This window comes from Centropristis striata, chromosome 13, assembly GCF_030273125.1.
Source record: "Centropristis striata isolate RG_2023a ecotype Rhode Island chromosome 13, C.striata_1.0, whole genome shotgun sequence".
In the NCBI taxonomy this organism is placed as follows: Eukaryota; Metazoa; Chordata; class Actinopteri; order Perciformes; family Serranidae; genus Centropristis; species Centropristis striata.
The window spans coordinates 31,844,228-31,870,477 of record NC_081529.1 but is presented as its reverse complement, the minus strand read 5'-3'; the positions used below and the strand labels follow the sequence as shown (position 1 = coordinate 31,870,477).

General features: G+C 36.0%; 2 protein-coding genes across 5 annotated transcripts; one reads left to right on the top strand and one right to left on the bottom strand.

Moving 5' to 3' along the window:
• Positions 1–2,124: 2,124 nt before the first annotated feature.
• Positions 2,125–6,819, top strand: LOC131983652 (zona pellucida sperm-binding protein 3-like). The gene is made up of 8 exons (XM_059348416.1): positions 2,125–2,610; positions 2,701–2,816; positions 3,388–3,485; positions 4,030–4,207; positions 5,094–5,211; positions 5,311–5,396; positions 6,479–6,585; positions 6,674–6,819. Exons 1-8 carry the CDS (start codon positions 2,227–2,229, stop codon positions 6,730–6,732), a joined length of 1,146 nt encoding a protein of 381 aa, XP_059204399.1. The 5' UTR covers positions 2,125–2,226; the 3' UTR covers positions 6,733–6,819.
• A 6,346-nt stretch (positions 6,820–13,165) lies between these two features.
• Positions 13,166–25,943, bottom strand: znf207a (zinc finger protein 207, a). Of its 4 annotated transcripts, XR_009395502.1 has the most exons (13): positions 25,818–25,943; positions 23,601–23,727; positions 23,366–23,504; positions 23,103–23,285; positions 22,151–22,226; positions 21,992–22,062; positions 21,344–21,498; positions 19,903–19,995; positions 17,101–17,322; positions 15,847–15,988; positions 15,075–15,262; positions 14,736–14,816; positions 14,201–14,220 (listed from the first exon to the last, which is right to left on the bottom strand). XR_009395502.1 is itself a non-coding variant. In XM_059348679.1 (12 exons), the coding sequence occupies exons 1-11, from the start codon at positions 25,856–25,858 to the stop codon at positions 15,099–15,101; spliced, it is 1,413 nt and encodes a 470-aa protein (XP_059204662.1). In that variant the 5' UTR covers positions 25,859–25,943; the 3' UTR covers positions 13,166–14,816; positions 15,075–15,098. The 4 variants fall into 4 exon arrangements, 3 of the variants coding, with proteins under 3 accessions (XP_059204662.1, XP_059204661.1, XP_059204663.1); XM_059348679.1 differs by having other exon boundaries at positions 13,166–14,816; XM_059348678.1 differs by having other exon boundaries at positions 13,183–15,262.
• Between the last annotated feature and the right edge of the window lie 307 nt (positions 25,944–26,250).

Sequence of the window (26,250 nt, the reverse complement as noted above, 5' to 3'; positions counted from 1 at the left end):
GAGCTTTCAATGTGCCATTTGTTTCTAGACCATTTTTAAAATGTGAATTCTTCAATAAAAACTATTACTATTTTTAATTTATATGCAAATATACTATTTTGCAGTTTTATTTTCTGCTGTTTTTGTGTATAAATGGTGCATTTCCATAGACACCTGTCTTTCGTTTGTATTTTGGGTTCCTGGCAGCTTTATACTTAATTAAAATATAATTAAAAATCTGATAGCCAAGTTTGTGTGGAGAAAAAGGAGCCATGCATGTGATGTAAGGGCAGACTGAAAGATGCTAAACAAATGCAGAATGCATGGGAAGTTGACAAATTTGAACCAAAATCTCCTGGACTTCAGAGATTTAAGAGATCTATGAAAAAAATATTGATGTATGGTTTAACAGCAGTTGTGTGTGGCCTTTTTTGGCCACAAGAGGGCAGTAAATGCATCAATGGAGTATAAAAGACATGTAAGGGTTAATGACAATGGATTTCAAAAATGTTACTAAAGTTCCTGCAAAAATGCATGCCTCAAGCTGTAACACAGCCAAAATGATCAACAAATGAAAAAAAAAATAGGAAAATGGCTTAAAATGCCCGAGGAGGGCAGAAGGGTTAAACATTGCCCAAGTATGATCATTCTTCGTCCTGTGAAGATGCTGAAAAATGTCTACATGGTTTTATTTTCAAACAAATTATAGAGGTTATTCTAATGCTTTTTATTTTCTATTTTATTTCAACTAATTCAGAACTCTGCTGCTCGTTCAACCAAAGCAAAGAGAACATGTTTGCATTTAAAGAGTTTAAAGTTATTTAACTTGGTTTTTTTTTAAAGCTCTTAATGATTTAGGGCTGGCCATATGTGCCAAAATAATGGTAAATGGTAACCAACTTAGAACTAAATGATTTAATTAGGCTATTAATGTCACTCTTTTTATTCTTTATTTCTAATTCTTTTTTTTCTTTCACTTTTTCGTTATTATGCTGGGCTTCCACCTCAAGATTTCCACAGTCCCAGACTAAAAACTGAAAGTCTTTAGTAAATCTAGGAGTTTTACTGGAGTCAGTAAAACCACTTCCACAGGAAAAAGTAACACCACAATAATGCTGGTAAGCTCAGTCCTAAATAAAAAATATAGTGATGTCATATATTTAGATGTTTCTTAGTAAAGAGAACAGTAAGGAGACCCAGTTAAAATGTATAAATAAATGTATACATAAATAAGTAATAAATAATCAATGATTAATGTATGATTAACTAAATGAAAGTTGATAGAGCTGATAAATATAATTAATCAATTAAACAAATTATAATTAAATAGCACATAAATGTATATCATGAATTCATTTCTAAATGTTCCTTTCCTTTATTCTTCCTTATATCTGTTTTTACTGTAAAATAGTCAACTTTTCATGTCAGAAAAACAGAAACACTTTTTCAGCTTGTGAGGGGCATTTTGTGGCGTCTTCTCTTCTTTTTGTATGTTTGTTTTTTCAACACAAATCACTGCACACACTAGAGCAGCTAGAGCCAAAAGCTGCTTCTCCTCCAGTTAGTCAGTTTTTACCAAGAGCATGGTAGGAAAAAATGCTAAAAGAATCTAGTTGTAGTCTCGTAAATAGTTACCCTGCAAGTCTGTCTAAAATCTCAGTCTGAGACTAGGCTGGGAATAAAAACTCTAAACCAGGGGTCTCAAACTCAAATTACCTGGGTGCTGCTGGAGGCAGTATCAAAATGACCAAAAAAAGACATAAAATAACAAATAAAAGACACAAAATGACCAAAAAAAAACTAAATTACTTAAAAAAAGACATTAAAGACACATTAAAGACACATGATGGGAAAAAATTGCTAGAAGAATCTAGTTGTAGTCTTGTAAATAGTTTCCCTGCAGGATTGACAGTCTGTCTAACATTTCAGTGTGAGACTAGGCTGGGACTAAAAACTCTAAACACTTGTCTTTAGATGTGAGCTGATAGTTTTCCAGGAGTCTTTTCCAAATCTTTTCCAAGTCTTCTGATGTATAGGTAGCATTGCATCAGTGTTAATTGAGGATATGCAGCCATGTGACATTGGGGGTGGGCCAATCACATGCATGCATCTCAGTAATGAGTAATTGCTTCCAGCTGTTGTCTCCATGTGGTCCGACTGGTCTGAACAGGGAAACATATGAGATTCTGGGTGGATGATCTGATGTGGAGTCTTTGAACCTTCTGTATTTATTAAAATACTGCTGTTATGATGGTGCACGCAGGTCACTCAGCCTCTCTGGCACTGCTCATATCATTTGCTTTTGGTGTTGCAGATGCTATTCGAACTCTGAAAGATGGACCCATGATCGATGCTGAAGGAAGAGAATATAAATCTGTCCCATTGAGAACTGAAACAGAAAGTGCACCAGAATTCTACGATGGATCTCCAGTCCGTGTACAATGCACAGAAACATATATGGTCATTGTGGTGAAGGCCGACCTGTATAAAAATGGCCGCCTGCTGTCTCCTGAAGAGCTTTTATTGGGAGGAGTGGATCAATCACAGGACAGTCAGTGCAGAGTAGCTGCTACCAGTGACTCTGAATATGTAATAGAAGCTGAGCTGCAGAACTGTGGCTCCAAATTAACTGTAAGTTATTGGTGGTGGACAGTTTGGGTGAAAGTCTTGCTGTTTTTCAAGACGCTCTTTGTTTTTGTTTTTTTAAATTGTCATCTCTAGATATCTGAGGACTCTGTGATTTACTCAAACAAGCTGATAATCTCACCAACTACCAGTTATCACGGCATTACAAGAAAAGCTCATTCTGTTGTTCCTGTATCCTGCTACTATAAAAGGTGAGATCTTATGAACATGGTCTCACAGGAATCCGTGAAATAACCACGGATTCGCTTAACTCAAAATCCGTGGAATAGCCACGGAATCGCTCAAATTTCCGTGAAACTGACACGGATTTTGCTACAATGCAAGTTAATGACAATCATATCCCGTGGCTATTCGTGGTCCAAGTCACGTGACTTTCAAGGTCCCGGCGGTCAGAACAAAAAAACATGGCAGACACTTCTTTCATTTTTAGTGAAAAAAATCAATATTTTGACTTAGTTTCTGCATTAAAATGGATTTTGATCACATTTCTAGCGAGAAATATATGTTTTATTTTCTAAATATTCACTCAGTGAATGTACATAATCACTTTGTATGTTGGAATAGCCACGGGATATGACTGTCATTAACTTGCATTGTAGCGAAATCCGTGTCAGTTTCACGGAAATTTGAGTGATTCCGTGGCTATTCCACGGATTTTGAGTTAAGCGAATCCGTGGCTATTTCACGGATTCCTGTGAGACCATGTTATCTTGTACAGAAAAGTGTTTTTGTGACTTGACGGCTGATTATTTTCTGTGACAGGACACAGCTTGTGAGCAGCAGCTCCCAGCAGCCGGCCCTCAGCCTGCCCACTCCTGCACAACTTCCTGCAGCTGATTTCTCTCTCAAGCTGATGACTGGTATGTGTTGCTGTGTGCATTCAGACAGTGGTGACTAAAGTACAGGTACATCCTTCAAAAATTAGAATATCATGAAAAAATTCAATATTTTTTCAATCATTTCAGAAAGTGAAACTCGTATATTATATACACTACAGGTCAAAAGTTTGGAAGCAAGATCAGATTTGTACAAAAAAAGATCATAGTTTCATTGGTATACTTTGCAACAAAATAGACATTATTTTATAGAGGCGCTTATCAGAACACTTTTACTATGATTTTCGGGTTTTTCTTGCTTAGACTTTGCTTTCTTCAAAGTAACCTCTGACTTTAACAACAGCATGGCATAAACAATGACCAAAAAATACACAAAATGACAAAAAAAACTAAATTAGACATTTATTTTATCTCTGTACTGTTAACTTTTTTATACATGATTGACAATTTTAAAAAAAGACCTTGGGAAAGGAAAAAAGTCATGCTATAATATGTCACAAATGTACAGTAATTGAGTAAATGTACTTCATTCCACCACTAATGTAGTGGAGTTTGTGTCTCCATGTAGATGACTGGACAGGTGAGAGATTCTCCAGTGTTTTCCACCTGGGAGACCTCCTGCACCTCGAAGCGTCTTACAGCGGTCCTGATTCAGGACAAAGACGACTCTTCATCGACAGCTGTGTGGCCACTCTGTCACCTGACGCATCATCACTCCCCAGATACTACTTCATTGACAACCATGGGTAAGATTTTAAGGTTAAGTTTAAGGTAGTAATCTGCTCCGTTTCATATCAGTCTTTTCCTAGTCTTGGGTTTGTCGCAGTGACGTAACACAAGATTGTTTTATTCTTAATGGTTTTGGTTATTATCAAGAATTTTTCCATGACTGTAGATGTAAAAATGATCAGAAAAGGACACAAAATGACCAAAAATAGATGTAAAAATGACTAAAAAAGAGACATGGCCAAAAATTGATGTAATAATGACTAAAAAAGACACAAAATGACCAAAAATAGATGTAATAATGACTAAAAAAGACACAAAATGACCAAAAATAGATGTAAAAATGACTAAAAAAGACACAAAATGACCAAAAATAATAAAGACACAAAATTATTTTAAAGACACAAAATGACAAAAAAAAGACACAAAATGACAAAAAATAGATGTAAAAATGACTAAAAAACACACAAAAAGACAAAAGACACAAAATGACAAAAAAAGACACAAAGTTATTTTAAAAAAGACACAATTATTTTAAAGACACAAAATGACCCCAAAAAGACACAAAAAGACACAAAATCACAAAAAAAGACACAAAATTACCAAAAAAAGTAATTAAAAGGACCTTCCACACACAACAAGGTAAAGTGCCATTCATATAAAACTCACATTAAACTTTCATATCAAGGTGAGGGCCACAAAATATCGTCACGAGGGCCGCAATTGGCCCACGGGCCGCGAGTTTGAGACCCATGCTCTAAACACTTGTCTTTAGATGTGAGCTGATAGTTTTCCAGAAGTCTTTTCAGAGTCTTCTGATGTTTAGGGAGCATAAGAGTGGTGGTGGTGCTCAGTGTGAAACAACAAACTGGCTTTTGACTTTAATGAGAGAATAATTTTCATCAGGTGCTGTGCTGACGCAGCAGAAGGAGCATCAAACTCCTTGTTCACACCCAGAACAAGAGCTTCGTCTCTTCAGCTGCAGCTTGATGCTTTCCTGTTTCACCACCATCCAAGGAACTCAGTGAGACACTTTATAACCTTTAGCAGGATTTATGAATGCTTGGAAATGCTCATGGCTGTTTAATGACTGTCTTGATCTTTTTCTCTTCTCTTATTTTAGATATTTATCACTTGCTATCTGAAAGCGACCTCTGAAATGTGGAGGAGCAGCCCAGTGAACAAGGCCTGCAACTATATACATTCAAGGTGGATTGTTTTGTTCATTTGTTTTTGTTTTAGTGATATGCAAATACATTTTGGATCAGTATCTTTTAAACGTTTTTTTTTTTTGCCAAATCATATTATGGATATACAGTTGCAATAAAAAGTACACTGTAATAAATTATTCTGTAGTCATTTCATTTGACTTAATATATTTGACAAAATGTATCAAATATAAATGCGTCCTTGATTTTGAGGCAGTTGTTTAAGTAACTTTAATATAAAGATGTTTGAGATAGAATCTACTTATTTTGACCACATTAAATATAATCTTTATGTGTTTGTAATTCTAAATCAAGAGAATTTTGAATGAATCCAACACAATAGAATTAGTCCGTTTTTAATTGACAGGCACTTCCTGTTAAGTTGTTATTAACTCAACTTGTAATGTAGTTAGATTTAATAAATAATATTGCGTGCAATCTGTTGCCTCAATTTTATTGAGTAGCTATTTATCTTTTTCTTTTTTTTTTTTTACAGTGTATGTGAAATTACCTGGTTTTCTGTATTAATTTGTCATAAAACATGATCTTATGTCAAGTAAATGTCACTCCAATTTTTTTCAGTGTACAGTATGTTTACTGTGAGTACAACACTGAAAAAAATTTGGAGTGACATTTACTTTAAAAAAGCTAGGCAAGTTTTTCCACACAGAAAGTGTAATCTTTACTCAGGCTGTTTCTAAGTAATATTTATTTAATATAACCACTTCTTTTTTTTATGAAAATACACAAGTAAATTGCAGATTCACTGATGTTCCTCAATTACATTTTACTTGGAAATGTCAACTAATTAAGCCAATGAACTGGTTTAGTGAATATTACTTGGAACGAATGATTACATTTTCATACAAAACTGAGGACACATAATAACAAACAATCACTAAGTAATGCACTACATAAAAAACTGCTATTTCAAAATAAAAGCACTGAATTCGTATTTCTTTGTAGAGTTTATATAGATGATTGAAATAATAATTACAGGGACAAAAAAATCTTTATTTTTTTTTCCCAGTGAAGGTAAAGTTGTTACATTTTATGAGTAATTGTGTATATTTTTCTCATTAGATGGATGAATGTGGATGGGAGTGATGATGTGTGTCGGTGTTGTGGCAGTAGCTGTTACAAAAGTTCTCCCAACGATCAAACTCATCTGAGACGTGTGATCCCTGAAGGTACGCTGTAACTTCTTTCACAGTGTAAACTTGTTGTATTTCTCTGCAGCAAAATTCTCTCCTGTGACCGTTTTGATTGATGTTTCAGATATCGTGGCATGTGGAGCTGTGACACTCGGCCCTCTGATGGTTTTCCCCAGCAAGTAGAACAAAATAAACATCCATATTTAAATGATGCCCTTTTAATTGTCTTCACAGGGTGACATTAAAAACATCCTGAATCAAGAGAGTGAATTTACCTTCTGAATAAGCTCTTTGTGTCCTTTCAGTCATTTGTTAAAGGAGTTTTATTAACCCTCGAGAGCAGTAGTTCTCAACCTTTTTGAGTCACGACCCCCAATTTAACATGCATGTTGTCCGTGACCCCCGCTCACTGAACAGAATCTCACACGCACAATTCAGATCACCCAAAAAAGGAAACAAAATGACCAAAAAAGACACAAAATGACCAAAAAAAGACACAAAATGACCAAAAAAAGACACAAAATGACCAAAAAAAGACACAAAATGACCAACAAACCCCCAAAATTACAAAGACACAATTACTAAAAAAAGGAAACAAAATGACAAAAAAGACACAAATTGACCAAAAAAAGACACAAAATGACCAAAAAACACACAAAATGACCAAAAACACATTAAGTGACCAAAAAGACTAAAACACAAGAACACTTTAACACAGTGGAGACAGAGCTGACTTCCAAAATGATTTGGCGACCCCCAGAAATCATCTCGCGACCCCAATTGGGGTCCCAACCCCAAGGTTGAGAATAGCTGCTCTAGAGTCCATGAAATCACCTGCACATTACTTCTTCATGATTTGACGACATAAAAATGAAGCAACATTGAGTCTTGCCATCAGCTTTCCTCTAAAGTTCTGACTTGAAACTCCATACCAGATTTTTTTTTTATGATATTCGGCCAAGTAAAACCAGAGATGATGTCAAATATATTTAGTAGAAAATATAACATAAATGAGGATAATCTCTAGTTATATATTTGCAACTTGTATTCATATTTGCAACATTTAAAATTCTGTGTATTGAAATATATTTTCCAAGATCAGATTTTATGTTTTCCTTTTGTTTCTTTTGGGTTCAACATTTTTATCAAGTAAGTCAAAGTTAAACATTAATTATCTGGACGTATAGGTGAGGTAACGCTGAAAACCTGATACCAACATGGAATGGTAAAGATTTTTAACAGATATTTTAAAGGACATATAATTGGAAGTGGACCACTAAAACGCCAGTCTTTTTGGTTTTATTTTGAAGGTTTGTACTAGAAAAAGTGATGTCATCAGTGGATAACTAGGCCTACATGTCACTGTTCAGACTTAAAATGTATTTACACTCTACAACAGAAATGAATCAAGTTGTCATGTTCTCCGTTCTTTGACTTAAAATTTAGCCAAAATCAACCTGCGTTTAACAATCACAGTGCAGTGCCCCCTTGTGGTCCTTTTAAGGAAAAGCACACGTGTGGCAATTAGTTTTATGATTCAGCTATACCAGGGATGGGCAACTGGAGGCCCAGGGGCCGCATACGGCCCGCACCCTCACTTGAAGTGGCCCTCAGTACAACTACATGCAATTGAGCATGAAATCTTAAAAGTGCAGTGTAAAAATGCACAAAATTACTTTTATTTTACCAATTAATGTTAGTCTGCTGTTTTTGCACTGAGAAAAAAAAATCACAGTAAGTGGTTATTTTGTATTTTCTTCAAACATTTTGTATTCCTATTTATACTGTTAAACATGCATTTGAGCATGAAATATGTGAAGTTACTGCACTGTAAGCATATCTAAAATTGCAGTTTCATCATATCTGGTTAAGTGCACGGTCCTATATGTGGCCCTGTGGTAGTGTCCATGAAAAACTGTGGCCCCCTCCAGCATTTAAGTTGCCCATCCCTGAGCTATACAAAACATCTTAGTGATATCTTTTGAATTAAGCATTTAAAATATGTATTTTACTATACACTGTAGTTCACACTTTACCTATCAAAGGGCAGTGTATATTCCTGATTACACTATAAACTCCAACATGACAATAATCAAGGTATCAGTGTGAATATGGTGTAATTACATTTTTGAATACAGTTCCTCGCTGTGTCCACTAGAGGGCACTAAACACCCATTATTACATCCAGTTTAAAAAGAGTTCACATGGAGCGCTGTTGTCTTGAAACTTTCATAAATCTTTTGTTTGATGCTCCTCGGTCAAACCAAAGATATGATAGTTTAAATCTGATAATCAGCTAACACTATTCCTATAAATATACATGTTTTTATGGGAATTCCTTGTGTATAGTTGTATTATATTTGCATTTCATCTTTATATGTTCATATTTGTTGCAACCAATGTTTACATTTATAGGTTCAAAACAGTTCATTGAGCATATTTGTGCTTTTTATTGTAATAAAAAGTATAATTCTATTTCAGATTTCATGATTTTTGTGTATTTTTGAGCTCAATATGTTAATAAAGTGGGTTAAAGTGAAAAAAATGGATAACAACATTTTGTATGTGGTATATAAAGGGCAAATAGGCTCAGACCCCAGAGGGCTAAATATCTATGGTGATAAAAGTCAAGATACATATGCTGTGTTAAGGTTGGAGGTCTAAATTTCACAGATATAATTTCCCACAACACCAAATAAAACACGAGGCCAGAAGTGTTTTAAAAAACCCTGTAAACAAGCAGGTTGAGACATGTCTGTTCAGTCTGCCATATCACATTTACACAGAAACATTAACAGTGATTTAAGAAGGAACATAAAATGCAAGAAATCAGGAATCAATTTTTTTTACATTTTGAAAAATTTAAATTAAATCAGAGGATTTTTTTAACATTGTAGCAAATGTGTTACAAATGTAACAAATGTGTTACAAAGTAGAAGTAAAGAACAGACATAAGATGACTGATTTACATACATTAACAATGCATTGTCAAGAAAAAAAAACTTGGGTCTGCTAAGGGATTTGAAAAAATTAAAATAAACCCTAAGTAATAATGTTTTTGCCATTTTACAATAATTGAGTTTGAAGTTCTCAGTGATATTTAAATACATTAGCCCATTTTTATTTTTATTTTTTGTGCCAACATTCAGGGTTCGTACACTTTAGCAGTGGTCAAATTCAAGCATTTTTTCAAGGACTTTCAAGGTAAATTTTCAAGCTTTTCCAGTATCTTACACCGGTTGTAAATTGCCTGTTTTAGATGAGTACTTACATACTAAAAGGGGGAGATTTCACTTAACACTTTTAGGAGGAACGGTCTTCATTTCAGATTATTATTATTTTATTTAAAAGGGGCAGTGCAATTTCATAAAACACATGCTTATACATGGTTAAAAAAGCCGGAGTTAGCCAGAAGGCTAGTTTTAGGCTACTCATTATTTTTTACATTGAACATGTGATTATCTATAGTCTATAGATGGATATAGTCACATTGCAAGAGAAATACAGTAAGAATTTCAAGCATTTACAAGCACTTTATCCAAAATCCTAGCACTTTTTAAACCTTGAAAATACATTTAAATTACATTTAAATTCAAGCATTTTCCAGGATTTCAAGCATTCAAGTATGAACCCTGAACATTAGAATTATTTAGAACATTGCGAACATATTTTCAGTTATATAGCAGTTGGTACATTTGTTATTGATCTTAAAGGTGTGATTGAATTGTAGCAGTAAACAGAAAGTCTGCCTCGTGTTTTTGTGTAACAAAGCGGACAATTTCATGAGATTGCAAATATGACATTTTAAGATAAAGATAATTTTAGGCAATACAGTTGTTGGGCAAAACATATGCCACATTAATTTTAATGTATATATATTCAATACTCCAGTTCTCAAACATTTATGTTGTTTTTGTTATTACATTTTTTTGTTGATTTCCCTTATTGTAATTTCTCTTGTGATAACATCTCAATAAGGGTCATTTATATTGAGTTTATCTGAATGTGAATCTCTTGTATGAAAAAAAACTGTCAAAATTTGTGCTTGTTACTTGCAGCTTGACAGTAAATGTGTGTGTCCATCTTTTTGACTTTGTGAAACCTCACTGTTGAAAATGTTCCTGTATACATTTTCTCACATTAACAAGATATTGACAGCAAAAACTTTTTTAATTATATGTGTGAGTGATACTATAATCATGGTGGCTTTTCCAAACAAAGTAACCATTCATAATGTATATGAGATGATGTCTGGCAACATTTTAAATTAATTTTTAAATCATCTGTATTGACTTGAAAACTTAAATACAAGTGACAAAAAAGAAAATGATGTGTGCATTTTTTCTTCAAGCATTAAAAAAACATTTCTCATCTGGCGTTCATGAAGTTTGATTCAATCAACTTAATAATGGACACTCCTACTACATGATCCTCTGAAAATGAAAAATTACATACTTCCACTAAAATAGGGAAAAAATCCTGGAAAATGTTGAATATTTCAGAAAAATGTACTGAATGAAGTTGCTATGTTGAATAATGTGGAAGGAGTTGAGTGTCAAAAAAAAAGACAAAATATGAAATAAAGAATTCTTGAAGTAGAATAACATAGTTAGTTTATTCAAAGAAAAATGACATACATTCAGACATCATCCCGAGGGACAGACCGTAAAAATCAAAGTCATGATTAAGCTTTTAACTTGAAATCATCATATTCCCACACAAGGTATGAAATAACTAACTAGCCAAACAAGCTAATGAAATAAAAATGTAGATTTGCACCGAACTCTATTCTTAAGCAAACTTTATAGATCTTTTATGTGAAATCTAACAAACACTTTTTCTCCATTAGTTCATGTTTTACACAGAAGAGAGCTGGAGCAAGAAAAATGAACATTAACAACACTGTGATGGCCCAAGAAGGGAACTTTTTATGCAGTTATGACAAAAACACACGTGCAAAACACAGAGTAGCATTAGCTGACCATTTCTGTCTCCACTGCTCATATTTAATTACAGTAGCTTAGTTTTTACATTCCTGTTCCATTTTTTTATTTAAAAGAAAAACAGATAAGATAAACCATACAAATGTAATATAAAGCTTCCATACTGTATTCTTTTATTCCTCAAAAATACATTTTACCCTGTAAAATAGGCTTCAGATTAAAGAAACCACAGCACATTCAAAAATACAACATAGTATATAGTACCAACAAAATTATTAGACAAGCCTGTATTAATTACATTGCGCAAAACTTGTCGACAATGCAACAGCAACAGGATAGCCAATCATATTTTCAGATAACAGGGCAGCATCTGTTAACTCATCTAGTAGAAGTAATGCATCCATACTTACCAGTGAAGACTCTGCCTGTATTACCCATGTAAAGCAATACATCATTAGTTTAAATGGAGGTTATTATTCCCATGAAAAACTAGTGGAAAAGAAATGTGCTGCACACTCAAGTATTAACCCTTAATAGGGCACTCATTGAAATACTTGCAAATTCCAAATTTCAACCCTCGAGAATATTGGAGGATATTACATACAGCCAGAATGTGGACTGTGGAATGTGTAAAAAAACATACGGACCCGGGGGAGGGGGGTAATATTGAGATAAAAAGTTTACGAGATTAAAGTGGCAAATCTACGAGAAAAAAGTTGCTTTGCCCCCACTTTTTTCTCGTAAATCTATGACTTTTTTCACACAGATTTGCCACTTTAATCTAGTAAATTTGCACCTTTTTTCTCTCGAAATATTACCCCCCCCCAATAAATTAAAAAGATTAAAGTGGCAAATCTACGAGAAACAAGGTGCTTTTTCCCCACTTTTTTCTCGTAAATCTGTGACTTTTTTCACGCAGATTTGCCACTTTAAATCTCTTAAATCTGCAAATTTTTTTGTTGTAGATTTGCCACTTTAATCCAGTAAATTTGCACCTTTTTTTCTCAAAATATTACCCCCCCAATAAATTTACGAGATTAAAGTGGCAAATCTACAAGAAAAAAAGTTGCTTTTCCCCCCACTTTTTTCTCTTAAATCTGCAACTTTTTTTCTTGTAGTTTTGCCACTTTAATCAAGTAAGTTTCCACCTTTTTTCTCTCGAAATATTACCCCCCCCCCCCCAATAAATTTACAAGATTAAAGCGGCAAATCTACGAGAAAAAAGTTGTTTTTTTCCCACTTTTTTCACGCAGATTTGCCACTTTTAATCTCTTAAATCTGCAACTTTTTTTGTTGTAGATTTGCCACTTTAATCAAGTAAATTTCCACCTTTTTTCTCTCGAAATATTACCCCCCCCAATAAATTTACAAGATTAAAGCGGCAAATCTACGAGAAAAAAGTTGTTTTTTTTCCCACTTTTTTCTCGTAAATCTGCTACTTTTTTCATGCAATTTGCCACTTTAAATCTCTTAAATCTGCAACTTTTTTTCTTGTAGATTTGCCACTTAAATCTAGTAAATTTGCACCTTTTTTTCCCTCTAAATATTACCCCGCCCAATAAATGTACGAGATTAAAGTGTCAAATCTACAAGAAAAAAGTTGCTTCCCCCCCCCCCACTTTTATCTCGTAAATCTGTGACTTTTTTCACGCAGATTTGCCACTTTAAATCTAGTAAATTTGCACCTTTTTTTCTCGAAATATTACCCCCCCCTTCCCCCCCAGGTTTGTATTTTCATTCATACTTGGCGCTAATATGCCGTCATAGTCAAGTTCTCCTCGTACAAGTCATTGAAGAATAATAAAAATGCCTGATCTTTGCTGATTAGCTGGGAGAAATCCATGTGGTTCTACGACCTAACAGAGAGACATGGGGACCCTGTTTTGGATAGCCACTGAAGTTACCAAATACGGTTCTTCGCCCAATAAAGGGTTAACTTAATGGACTTTTCTGCCTCGAGTTATGTCTTGAGATCGTTTTGTACGACTTGCTGCTATTATTGTAAGCTGCTGAACAATTGGTGTGGGTTCATTTAGTTTTTTCAAAAGAGTGACAGACATTAAGATCTGATATTATTATGTGTGCACACAAAACACATTAAAATTACAGCAGTGGTACTTACAGCTTTAACTAACCTGTTACTGGTAGGGATTCTCCTTCAATGTAAGAAGTTAATGATCAAGTGAGGACAGCTGATGAAACAAACAGGATTTAGTAGTAAAGCCATTTTTTTACAAGCATATGAAAAGTCACTTGTACATCACAAACATCCCAAACAACATTTTATGTACATATTGCTGTATGTGACAGGCTGTTAAAGGTGTCCATGAACATTTCAGACATTAAGCTGTTGTGGACTTCAGGACTAGTTAACATCAAAAGCTTCATTTAAAAGCTTCATACTTTAAGTATAAAGTTACTACATGAAAACAGAGCTTCCTGATGTTTTCACTAACCAATAAAAGAGGAACAAAAGGTTGAATGACACCTAAGAGCTTAACAATCAGAAACATAAGTCACATGATTGAAGAAAATGGTGCCTAAACGCAACAACACAAACAAGGGCCTTCACCAAACTTGCTGCAAGTTTGGGGACATAGAGATCCAACAGCGTGTAAGCTGTGAGGGCCCCTGGTAATGAATGAGAAGACAGAAAATGGTGAGACTTGCCTCAGGCTGAAACAGGGCTACACTGAGACAGGGCCTCAGCCAGTCCCCCATGGCATCGCTACAGGGAGAAGAGAAATCTGGGTTTTAGCACTACAGCCAGCAGCGACCCCGAAGTTATGCACCTGCACAATGTACTCGCCATGTACAGAGCATTTTCTTTAAAAAACAATATACTGCTTACAACATTTAGCAACATTTTTAATTTCAGCACAGATGCACGTTTTCTGACAATATTGTTCATCAAAAGTCCACGTCTATAACTGGAGTACAAACCTGCTGTGACGTCTCTTTTCCCACTAACGTCCCGCAAAGAAGAGTCTTAAATTTTTGCCACATTTTATTACAATACAGTTTTACAACATTACACATACCACTTCATTAAGTACTTCAACTATTTAAGGTTATGGGAGTATCTCCTCATTAAAACTATGAACATTAAACAGAATGAAAGCATAAACAGTTTTCTGAAGCCCTCACCAAACAAAGTTGGGGACACGAGGTCCAACAGCACTACGTGCTGTGAAGGCCTCACTGTTTAGCTTAGAACAGAAATGTATTTACATAAAAACTTGCCTTGATAAAGGGTGGGTACTGCCCATGTAACTCCAGCGCCTTCACAACACTACGAACCATATCTACTACACTTCTATACACCTGAATGAAACATGAGAAGGAAAAAAAGCCACAGAACAGAGTTGGTTTGAAACAACAGTTCATAGTCTTGGTTAGGTACAGTGTAAATATTTCCCATGCGCTCTGTGATGCTGTTATAGCTCTTTTGTTTGCTGTTTATTCAGTGTCTCTTCCTCATAGCTCAGTAGTAGAATAAACAGTACGTTGTGGTACTATAATACCGATACTCGTTTGTCTACTAGCAGCTGAGGACATTAGAAAAGGGTTGAGTGTCCAAACCTATTGAAGAGAGGATGGCAGGCTTCAGTAGCGGGCTCCAGGAGACATGACAGGGGGTCTCATACCCATGGGCGGCCGTGGAGGGGCTCCCTGGTACCCTGGGGGGACCACAGGAGGAGCCTGTCCGTATGGAGGCATCCCACCTGGCATGTAGCCGGGCATCCCCTGAGGTGGACCACCATATTGGCCTGCGGACACACAGGTTTGTTGGCTTTTTATTCAAAGATCATATAGATATTACTTTACAGCATGCGTCTCAAACTCGCGGCCCGCGGGCCAATCGTGGCCCTCGTGACAATATTTTGTGGCCCCCACCTTGATATGAAAGTTTAATGTGAGTTTTATATGAATGGCACTTTACCGTGTTGAGCTTTGTTTCACTTGTTTCTATGACGACGTTAACAAAAAGAAAGGCAGCTGCTACCGGACCGTTTATTATCTGCCGTGTTGCTAAAAGGGGGAGATTTCACTGAACCATACCAACAGCGACGGTATTACACTTTTAGGAGGAACGGTCTTCATTTCAGATAGGCTACTCATTATTTTTTACATTGAACATGTGATTATCTATAGTCTATAGATGGATATAGTCAGATTGCAAGAGAAATACAGTAAGAATTTCAAGCATTTACAAGCACTTTATCCAAAATCCAAGCACTTTTTAAACCTTGAAAATACAACATTTAAATTTAAGCATTTTCAAGGATGTATATAGTATATATAGCTGTATATATTTTGTTTTGTGTCTGAACAAAAGGCAGGGAGTGTATACCAGGTATGGGATGCCTCATGCCGGGCTGCTGTGGAGGAATCATGCCACCCACGGGAGCCACTGACGGACTGACAGTAGCAGGCGTCTGGCCTTGGCGGGCAATGCAGCGCTGGTACCTCGGCAACTGAGCACGCAACTCTTCCTACAAGACACAAAAAGCAAACAAGGAGGTATAATTTGACACTGAAACTCAAGAATAAAAAAATAAACAAGAAAAGCCACTTATTGACTTTGATGTAAACAGTAAGACTTTAGCTATGATTAACAGTTTTTCCTCAGAATCCTACTTATTCTGGGTTTACACCAAAAGATTTCCCCAGTCCCAGACTAAAAGCTAAAAGTCTTAAGTAAATCTAGGAGTTTTACTGGAGTCATGGCACTCCCGTCATCTCCATGGTTAAGTTCAAGGTAGTAATCTGCTCTGTTTCATATCAGTCTTTTCCACGTCTTGGTTTGGATCATATCAAACGTGTTTGATATTATCTCAAGTCTCAGTGACGTAACACAATCACCAACCAATAGATGAGCGGGGGAAAGGTCCCCGGTTCCAGACCGGCCAGTAAAACCAGTAAAACCACTTCCACAGGAAAAAGGAACATCACAATAATGCCTCAATAAAAATATAGTGATGTCATATATTTGGATGTTTCTTAGTAAAGAGAACAGTAAGGAGACCCAGTTAAAATGTATACATAAATGTATACATAATTAAGTCATAAATAATCAATGATTAATGTATGATTAACTAAATGAAAGTTCATAGAGCTGATAAATATAATTATTCAATTAAACACATTATAATTAAATAGGACATAAATGTATATCATGAATTCATTTCTAAATGTTACTTCCCTTTATTCTTCCTTATATCTATTTTTACTGTAAAGTACTCAACTTTTCATGTGATAAAAACAGAAACCCTTTTTCAGCTTTGTGAGGGGCATTTTGTGGCATCTTCTCCAGTTTGTACGTTTTTACTAAGAGCATGATGGGGAAAAAATTGCATGGTAGGAAAAAAAAAACTGCTAAAAGAATCTAGTTGTAGTCTTGTAAATTGTTACCCTGCAAGATTGACAGTATGTCTAAAATCTCAGTGTGAGACTAGACTGGGACTAAAAACCCTAAACTCTTGTCTTTAGATGTGAGCTGATAGTTTTCCAGGAGTCTTTTTCAAATCTTTTCAAAGTCTTCTGATGTATAGAGAGCATTACTGTAAAAGCTATTAAGAAAGACAGCTGCTGCTGGACTACTTACCAGTGAGATATCCTCATCAGGGTGGATCAACTTACTGGTTGCACTGGAGGTGGTGAGGGTGGCAGGCTTACTGGTCACGGTAGAGGGAGGTTTGGAGACCGTACTGGTGCCAGCGTTGGGGCTGGCCACCGCTACGGCGTCCTGAGTGTAGGCCGGGAATGTGGGCTTTGAGGGGTCAGAGGAGGAAGAGGGGGGAGCGTGGGGGGGCCCTGACTGCTGGCTCTGAGGGGGGAGAGAAGAAAACACATTAGAGAGACTCAGCTGAAAGGACAATGATGTTTACTTTTAGTCATACTTTCATGTGACTTTATATATGTGGTCATTTACGCACTTAAATACTCAGGCTTCAGACGTGACGATCTACTGTAGATTATTAACTATGGAAGTGGAACTTTCCCCCTTAATTTTGGCAATAATAGAACCGGTTTGTACACAGGTTATTATAGTTAACAAAAACTAATGAAATAACGAAAACTAGAATTGAAAAAACATTTTCGTTAACTGAAATTAAAATACAAACGAGAGTTTAAAAAAAAAAAAAAAAGATAACTAACTGAAACTGTATTGTGTGGTTACAAAACTAACTAAAATTATAGTGAAAATGACCTTCGTTTTCGTCTTTGTCAACTTTTTTCATGCGTAAACCTTTTTGGTTGATATGAAATCTATTTCATCTATCTGGTTTTAAACTTAATAAACTTATTGGGGCTGAGATGGATCAGACAAAGGAAATAAAGGAAACATTTATTGTGACTTTTTTGACTCTGGCACCCAACAAATACCCCTTTACAAAAAAACTAAAACTAACACTAAAACTAAGCATTTTCCAAAAAATAAAAACTAATTAAAACTAGCAAACTCACTCTAAAAACTAATTAAAACTAACTGAATTTGAAAACGAAAAATCACAACGAAATTAAAACTAAAACTGATGAAAAATCCAAAACTATTATATCCTTGTTTGTTACACAGGTTACCTTTGGTTAGACTGGACTATCTCTGTCTCAGTTTACACCAATCAGAAAACATTGTCACTTCATCCTTAGTTAAAGCCAAGTATTGAAGAAATAGATAACCAGCGCGATTAACACCTACATCTTTTCTCAAATGCCAAATAAAAGGGAGCCTGTTTGGTTTCAGAATTGGCTGGGGAAATAAACTTCAAATGTGGGAATATAATTCAGTATGTTTATACAGGTGCATCTCAATAAATTAGAATATCATATAAAAGTCCATTTCCAGTAGTTCAAGTCAAATAGCCCCAACCAAGTATTGAGTCATATAGATGGACATACTTTTCAGAGGCCAACATTTCCATATTAAATATACTTTTTAAAATTGGTCTTTTGTAAAATTCAAAATTTTTTTGAGACACTGAATTTTAGGTCTTCATTAAATGTAAGCAATAATCATTAATAATTGGAAGAAATTAAATAAATGAAGACATGAAATGTTTCATTCTGTGTGTAATGCATCTATATAAAGGTGTTATTTCCACTTTTTAAATTGAATAACTGACATAAATGAACTTTCTATGATAATCTAATTTATTGAGATGCATCTGTATATGTAATAAATATATTTAAATTGCAATATAATTTAAATAATGCCACTTAAAATGTCTTAGTAAAGAGCTAGTTCTTTATTTTAGATAAATATTTGCTCCTTAATATCAAGAGCATCTTTCTTTTATTGCCTTATCTTTGACTGATTATGATCATTATTGTATTTTTAGGAGAACACGGACGATAAAAAAATGCTTTATGTTTGGTTTGTTTAACCAGAAAAACACACAGGTTTATATGACGGGTTATATGTGGAGGTATATATATATATATATATATATATATATATATATATATATATATATATATATATATATATATATATATATAAAGATATATATATATATACCATCGACCAATAAGATGGTTAAGCATCGGCCCCTGCAGAAACATGCATGTACATTGGGCTTTAATTGTGCCAATTTGTATTTCCACTTCAAAATCATATGATGATGAAGATGTGTGTGTGTGTGTGTGTGTGTGTGTGTTGGGGGGCAGCCTGTCCTGTCCTGTTGAATCTTGCTTCAATGTTTCTATTTATCTATTTTATATATTGTCTCTTTGCCTTGTTCTGTAATTAATTTTACTTAATCATTTTCTTTTTCTATACTCATTTTCTATGTATTGTTCCATCAACCTGCCCAGGGACTACAGGTGGAAAATAGCAATCTGCTAGAACCTGGCACAATGCATATTCTCTTGTTGTACAAGATGAATGTCTTATTGTGCGCTGTCCCTGTTTTGAAATAAATAAATTACAAATTACAAATGAAGCCGAGTGTGTAATAAACAGGGTGTTCTCTATAACATGTTACAACAACTAATGTTGCACACATGGGAGAGTAACCCTATACAGTATGACTAAAATTAAACCTTTTTCATCAAGCCTGCAAGAAAACAAATCCAAAATAGCATGCTGTGCTACACTGCCCTACAGCAGCTCAGAAATAGGAAGCCCACTTTACAAATCTGCATCACTCTGATCAGATTCTGTTGAGCAAATGTTTCAAGCTTTCTTCAAATGCAGATTTGTAGCAAAAGAAAAAGCAAACAAAAGGCAATTTGTAAAAGTATTTTCTACCCGCACAAATGGTTGGATTTAATCATTTCTGGGTAAAGCAGCGTTAGCAAATAAAATAGAATTAATCTGCCCAGTAGGCAAACTTTACACAATTGTGTGCATGCCAACTGTGAAGCTGCAGGTTGGCAGAGCAGAGCAGAGCAGGCAGCCGCGTACTTGTGATGTGATAGCGAACAGAGCTTTAGGGGAGGCAGACTGAGAGTCCGCACATGATGAGCCTGCACTTGTACTTGCAACACGACTGCCCATCTGCAGCACAGGAAAAGAGTAACAAATAATTAATGAGCGGTAAACTGTATGTAGTTGCCACATATCTTATTTTTATACACATTTTATAGTTTTTGAGAAGTTCAGGAACAACAGTAAACCCCCCTGGCTCCCACATGGTTGGACCTAGAAGTCTGGAATTGTATTCAGGTGTGGTTGACAAGATGTAGAAGGTATATGGGGTTTGCATATTTGCATATTCTATAACTTACTTATCATAGACTTTTTTAAGCCATGTTTGAACTGATGTGGTTTTGGTTGTGTTTTAGCCACAGAAACCATCAGCCTTGAGTGATCTCAGATATCCCTTATTCAGAGGTGGGCCGTCAGGGCCAGCAAGGCCTTCTCTGCTGGCCTAACATAACCAGAAATCATGATCATGATTATGATAAAGGTTAATTTAATTTTTCATTTACTTTCCCTAAATATCTAAAAGTATTCATATTCTCCTCATGTCATATTATGCTCCTTGCAGTGCTGTTGTTTTTAGGTTAGAGTTTTTATCCAATCAGAATTCAGCTATCTTATGTTGCCAGGCTGTATGAAATCTGCCCGGGCCTTCAGAATCAACAATGCAGGCGTCTGTGCACTGTAAGTGAATGGGCAAATACAGTTGATAGATAGTTGCGATAGCCAATCAGATCACGAGTTGTGTCAGTAAGGCCCTCTAGCTGGCCTCACGTTGAACGTGACATTTACGCGTCCTGTGATTGGATATGGATACTTACTAGTTTGAGCCACGGCAGTGCTATGCAGATCAACAGAGTCACACCCGGGACTGTTAACGGTATGTAAATAATCTGGCGCATTGGCGCAGCTGTGTGGTTGTACTCAAAGCAACAGGTCACGGAAAGTCGTGATACGTCACATTTTGACATGAAAAAGTTTTTTCACAAAGAAACTTGTTTATTGTGTCACTGTCGCCAAAGTACGGCCGTCTTGTTAGCGTCTTTCTGATATTAAACTGCGATTCTTTGTGGACTCATTTAATAAAACTTTTTGGAAAGATAATTTTAAAGACTTTTATTTTTAAGTTTTGACAGTAGCATATCAGATATGTTTTAATTGCTAATGCGGTATTGTTGATTTTTAAAAATGCGCCGGATAATAGCCCATTTTGTACACAACTGAGGTGATGCAATGCCTAGTAGTGCTTAAGTGTGTTGATAACTACTCTCCAGTCCTGGTGTTATAAATGCTGGCATAATGAAAGGTATTTATTGACTAAGTTGGACATCACTGAAGGCCTAAGTGTGAAATGCACCGCCCGCCACTGCCCTTATTCAATAAGAGAAGGTAATGTTCTGACATGGTGTCATAAATATCTTACCTGTCCAGCAATGGGGAAAAGAGGCTTTGTGACATCTGGCTGGACTGAGGGGACAGTGGCAGCAACAACAGCAGGTCTGGTCAGCACGTTAGCAGCAGGGGGAACCTGAGCCATGTGTGTGATGCCAGGACGGTGGCCCACGGGAGGAGGCATGCCTGACAGCAGCAGAACAAATTCATTACATTATTATTTATGATGGTGTCATGCATAAATAATATGCCCAGCCCAAACAGGCTTACAAAACATCATTATTTAGAAAAAGAGACCAAAAATCAAAGTAGCAGCATACATTACAAATAATACTGAGCATATAAACCAGCCGGAAATTTTTCCAAGCTTTGTTAGTGTAACAACTGATTCTCTCAGCATCCGTGCACCAAAACATTTCTGGATTTTGAACAGACATTTGATCATATTTTCATCATAATTAGGACAATACAGAAGACAATGTGATTCATTCTCAACTTCTCCTACTTCGAATAATTCACACAAGTTGTCCTTCTGGATGTTTTTTAAATCTGCTAAATCTGGACAAATGATTCCTGTTCTCAACTGTGCAACGAAACACGTTTGAGTCTTTGTTATTACATAATATTAAGTGTCACAATTGTGCTTGATGTGGAAGTAAGAGCTTTCTGGGGGCATTACCTGGTGGCACACCTGGCATCATTGGTGGCATCCCTGGACCTGGGGGCATCATCCCGCCCATTGGTATCATTCTAATCAAATGAGGGGAAAATCTATGTTTATAATACCAAGAAATAATGATGAGGGGAATAACATTAATTAATAATACAAAGCATTTACCCTGGAGGCATTCCTGGCATTACAGGGGGCATTCCTGGCATCATTGGTGGCACACCTGGCATCATTGGGGGAATTCCTAAAACAAAGAGATTGAAGAGAAAAAGACATAAAACATCACTGAACAGTTCATTTAATTTATATTAAACATGACATAAACAACGCCTGCTCTTATAAGTTCCTGTTCAAATAGCTTGTTCTTCAAGAAATACCTCACGCTTTAAACAACCTTTCTTTCTTGAAGAAAATGTTGTTTTTCTTGCATGCCTCCACGGTGAACTGAGAATCCAAAAACTGAGTAAATTCTTAATGGATTTAGGTAAATGGGGGCCGCTACTAATCCAGACTTGCATGAGACAGCAGTGATCAGCCATGGATTTATACTATATGACTTGTTTGAGAGGTTTGTAAACAGACGTTTTGATAATAACCTTGCTGTTGTTGTAAACAACACCCATTTACTTTAATTCAGGTGGAAGAAAAACAAAGTTTTCTGCATGGATTTATGGTAACACAAGGGTAATAATTGATATATAAACTGACATTTTAAAGGTGAAGTATTTCTTTAATAGTTTAGGGAAAATACAGAACGTGTTCATGGATATAATATAAATAGAAGACTTCTTCACTTAATCACAGTAATAAAAGACATTTAAACTTGTTTACACCATGATCAAACTATGACTATCAGAGTCAGGAACATTTAAGGACACAAAGTGTAATCAATGTGCTTGAAAACATCTAATGTCTGAATCTAGTCTCATGGCTGTTAAAAAGAACAGATTGAGGCAGAGCAGTTAGGGGAAAGTGAAAGAAGATACAGCACCTGGATAAACCCTGTCAGCAACAGGTTTGAGGTTAAATACTGGACTTGCTCCATAAACAGAATGAAATCAATTCGGCGTTATTTAGGATTAGCTCAATAGCGGTCTTATTTAAAGTGATTGTTTACTACCTGAGTAGCTGCCCGGTGGTATTACTGGAGCACCAGAGCCAGGAGGCATTCCAGGCTGGGTCATAGGGGGTATGAAGCCTGCCTGTGGCTGGCCTACAGCGGGCTGCTGGAAGGAGGGACCAGGCTCATCATCCTCATCATACTCATCAGAGTCATCCTGGTTCTGCTTTTTCTTTTGAGTCTCTGGAAATAGGGAAGAGCATAATAAGTCCCAAGAATAGACCATAACAAGACATTAAATCAAAGTAATGCAATGCAAATACCTTGGTTCTTTTGCTCCAGTACTCTTCTTCTCTCTTCCATGTCTTTTTCCGGGATACCTTCCATGCCATATATTTCCAGCTCGATATCCGTCCTTCCAGGTATTGCATTAGGGACTCCATCAATAGTCTCTTTATGTACCTACGATCAAAGTGATAAAGTGAGCTACATCGAGCAAACAAACAAAGTACTTTGATTGAGCTCATGGAGATGTTTTGCATTATTGTTTTTCCTCACCTGCATGCAGTGGATTGCAAGTCCGGGGCCCGTGTACAGCTTTTTATGACAGATGTGGCACTTGAAATGCTTGGCCTTCTGATGCTGAATGAGGATCTTCTCATCATCGAAATCTCTGTTACAGTACCTGACATTACAATTTAGGAAACTCCTGTCAAACACTCGGTGATGCATCATTGTAACGTGTTGTGTCTTAGCTGGTTTCCACACTAACTGGTTGCCGCTGTGTTCTGCCTCAGTCAGCAGATTCGTCACATATTTATCCCTTTGATGCACAACATGGGTCTAAAGTGACCTGACTGAGTTTTTATTTTCTATATCTTTGCAATAAATGAATTTCATTTCATTCCAGGTTTTCCTTAATCAACTTGTTTTTGATCATCATACATCCTCATTTTTTGTTTTCATTTCTTACTTTTTGAATAAAAACCCTTTTTGTATCACTACGCTTCTAATGCACAACACATTTTTTTTAGACCACCCTTGTTTTCTTCATTGCATTTGTTCATTTTGATGCCTGGTATAACTAAATGTACATTTTTTTAGTTTAATTTAAGAGCTGATATCTAGACATTTTCCATGGTTTTCTTGATAATGATTTTGGTTATTATGAAGAAAACCATGGAAAATGTCTAGACATCAGCTCTTAAATTAAACTCTTATGAGCTATTTATGTTGTTATCATTATATTTGTCCAAACAAATGTACCTTTAGTTGTACCAGGCATTAAAATGAACAAGAAATGGAAGAAAACAAGGGTGGTCTAATAATTTTTTCCATGACTGTAGAGGTGATGGTTCATGAACAATTCAATTTTGCTGTAGTGAATTTGAATCCAGCTCTAACCGATCTTGCAAACATTATATTTTCATGCTTTCTTTTTATGTGTAGGTGGCTGTGATTTAGTGTTCACTTATGCAACAATATTATCCACAGTAGATAGGAGATGCGACCTGAAAATTGCCAGTTATAAGTTTATTAAATATGTGACGAATCTGCTAACTGAGGCAGAAAACAGCTGCACACAACAGTACGGGAACCAGTTAGTGTTGAAACCAGTAAGGACATAACACCAGCTCTTCTTGGTGAGCTGAGACAAATGATCCGGATCACTAAAAAGAGACCAAACTACCATCACTGGCTGAAACCAGTAAGGACACAACAATGGCTATTTTACAGTGTCGTACGTTTGTTTATTCCGAAACAACATGCAAACAGGAGCGTTCCTGGTGGCACACCTGGTAGAGACACTGTCCTCGTAAGAAAAAATCCCACTTGTGGCCGAATATATATTACATCACTATATTTTTAAATTAGGACTGGGCTGTAAAAAACAAAAACAAACAGTTGGGACCAGCAGGGGGCGCCTTGAGGCAATAATATGTCTCTGCAGACTCGGAGAATGCAGATTCAGACCCGCAGTTCTAGACCCCTTGTATTTCACTTGTATTTAAAACTGCAGCTAAATCAGCATCTCAAAATCCCTAAAAAGAGAGTGCTTGATTAATCAAAGTTAATATTTTTCAAGTGTTTTACAGACATAAACAAGGCCAAAACTTAATAATAATAGACAAAATTAAATTTTAGATCTTCTGCGCTGGATGAGCTTAATTTCTGTCCAATAAATCTCTAAATATATGCTATAGAGTAGCCTAATATTAATGTAGTGATATAAACACACATGATATAGATGTATGAATAATAAAGGGAAAACGTGTGTGTAGGTGTATTACATGATATACATAAATTCATACATAATTAACTTTTTGCATAAAGTACACTAAATGCCAATATGTATCCTAATCAGTTTCATGCTTGTATGAAAACGTAGGCCCATATATGTTTTTCTCATATCAATCACACCCGCGGCCCGGGTTCGAATCCCACTCGGAGCCCTTTCCTGCATCTCTGTCTCTATCAATAAAGCCCAAAAAAAAAAAAAAAAAACATGCTAACAACAAAAACAGCACACCAGAGACCGACATTGCCTGACTTAATGTTAAATATTTTCTCCAAAGCCGGTCATTAAACTAAAGCCACCGAGAGAAAACGTTAAAAACATGCTATATTAACCACATACCATGAGCCTGCCATTCTAACGGTTACTGTTGCCTCAGTTACCGTTGGCTTACTGAACTGAAGATATCGCTGTCTAACACAAACACAGGTCTTAATAACAGCAAGAAAACGGTATAACACAACTGTGGAAAAGGATACCAGCACCAAGGCTTCATCTGCTTTTTTTTCTTTCTTCCCATGATTTCTGTAACGCTACTGTAAGTCCTCTGCCTGCCAATCCAGTGAAGTAAACAGCTAACACACCCACCAGAGGAGAGAGCTGAGGAAATTGAAGATGGCGGCGGGTTTACAGCGCACTGCGGCCTCAAGGGAGGACGGAGTGTCTGCAGACCCGGAGACTGCAGATTCAGACCCGCAGTTCTGGACCCGCAGTTCTACACCCCTTGTTTTTTGCGACAGCGCCCCCTATTTCATTAGAAGCATTACGTCACCCTGTTAAAAATAATCGCCTAACTCATTTTTTCAAGTTTTGCAGGAAACACAAAAAACTTCACCAAAAGTGTAACATATGACATTTATTGATCATTTCACTCAAAAAAGGATGTAACAAAGGATGGCTATTGGCATAGTA

Bases quoted from the DNA above. Each gene is read 5' to 3' on its own strand.
- LOC131983652 (XM_059348416.1), top strand. From the start codon at position 2,227: ATGATGGTGCACGCAGGTCACTCAGCCTCTCTGGCACTGCTCATATCA. The intron at 2,817-3,387 runs GTGAGATCTTAT...TTTCTGTGACAG, and splicing joins GTATCCTGCTACTATAAAAG to GACACAGCTTGTGAGCAGCA. The intron at 5,212-5,310 runs GTGAGACACTTT...CTCTTATTTTAG, and splicing joins ACCACCATCCAAGGAACTCA to ATATTTATCACTTGCTATCT.
- znf207a (XM_059348679.1), bottom strand. From the start codon at position 25,858: ATGGGAAGAAAGAAAAAAAAGCAGATGAAGCCTTGGTGCTG. The intron at 23,286-23,365 runs GTATTTGCATTG...CCCTATTTCCAG, and splicing joins ACTGGAGCAAAAGAACCAAG to AGACTCAAAAGAAAAAGCAG. The intron at 22,063-22,150 runs GTAAATGCTTTG...TCATTTGATTAG, and splicing joins ATGCCAGGAATGCCTCCAGG to AATGATACCAATGGGCGGGA.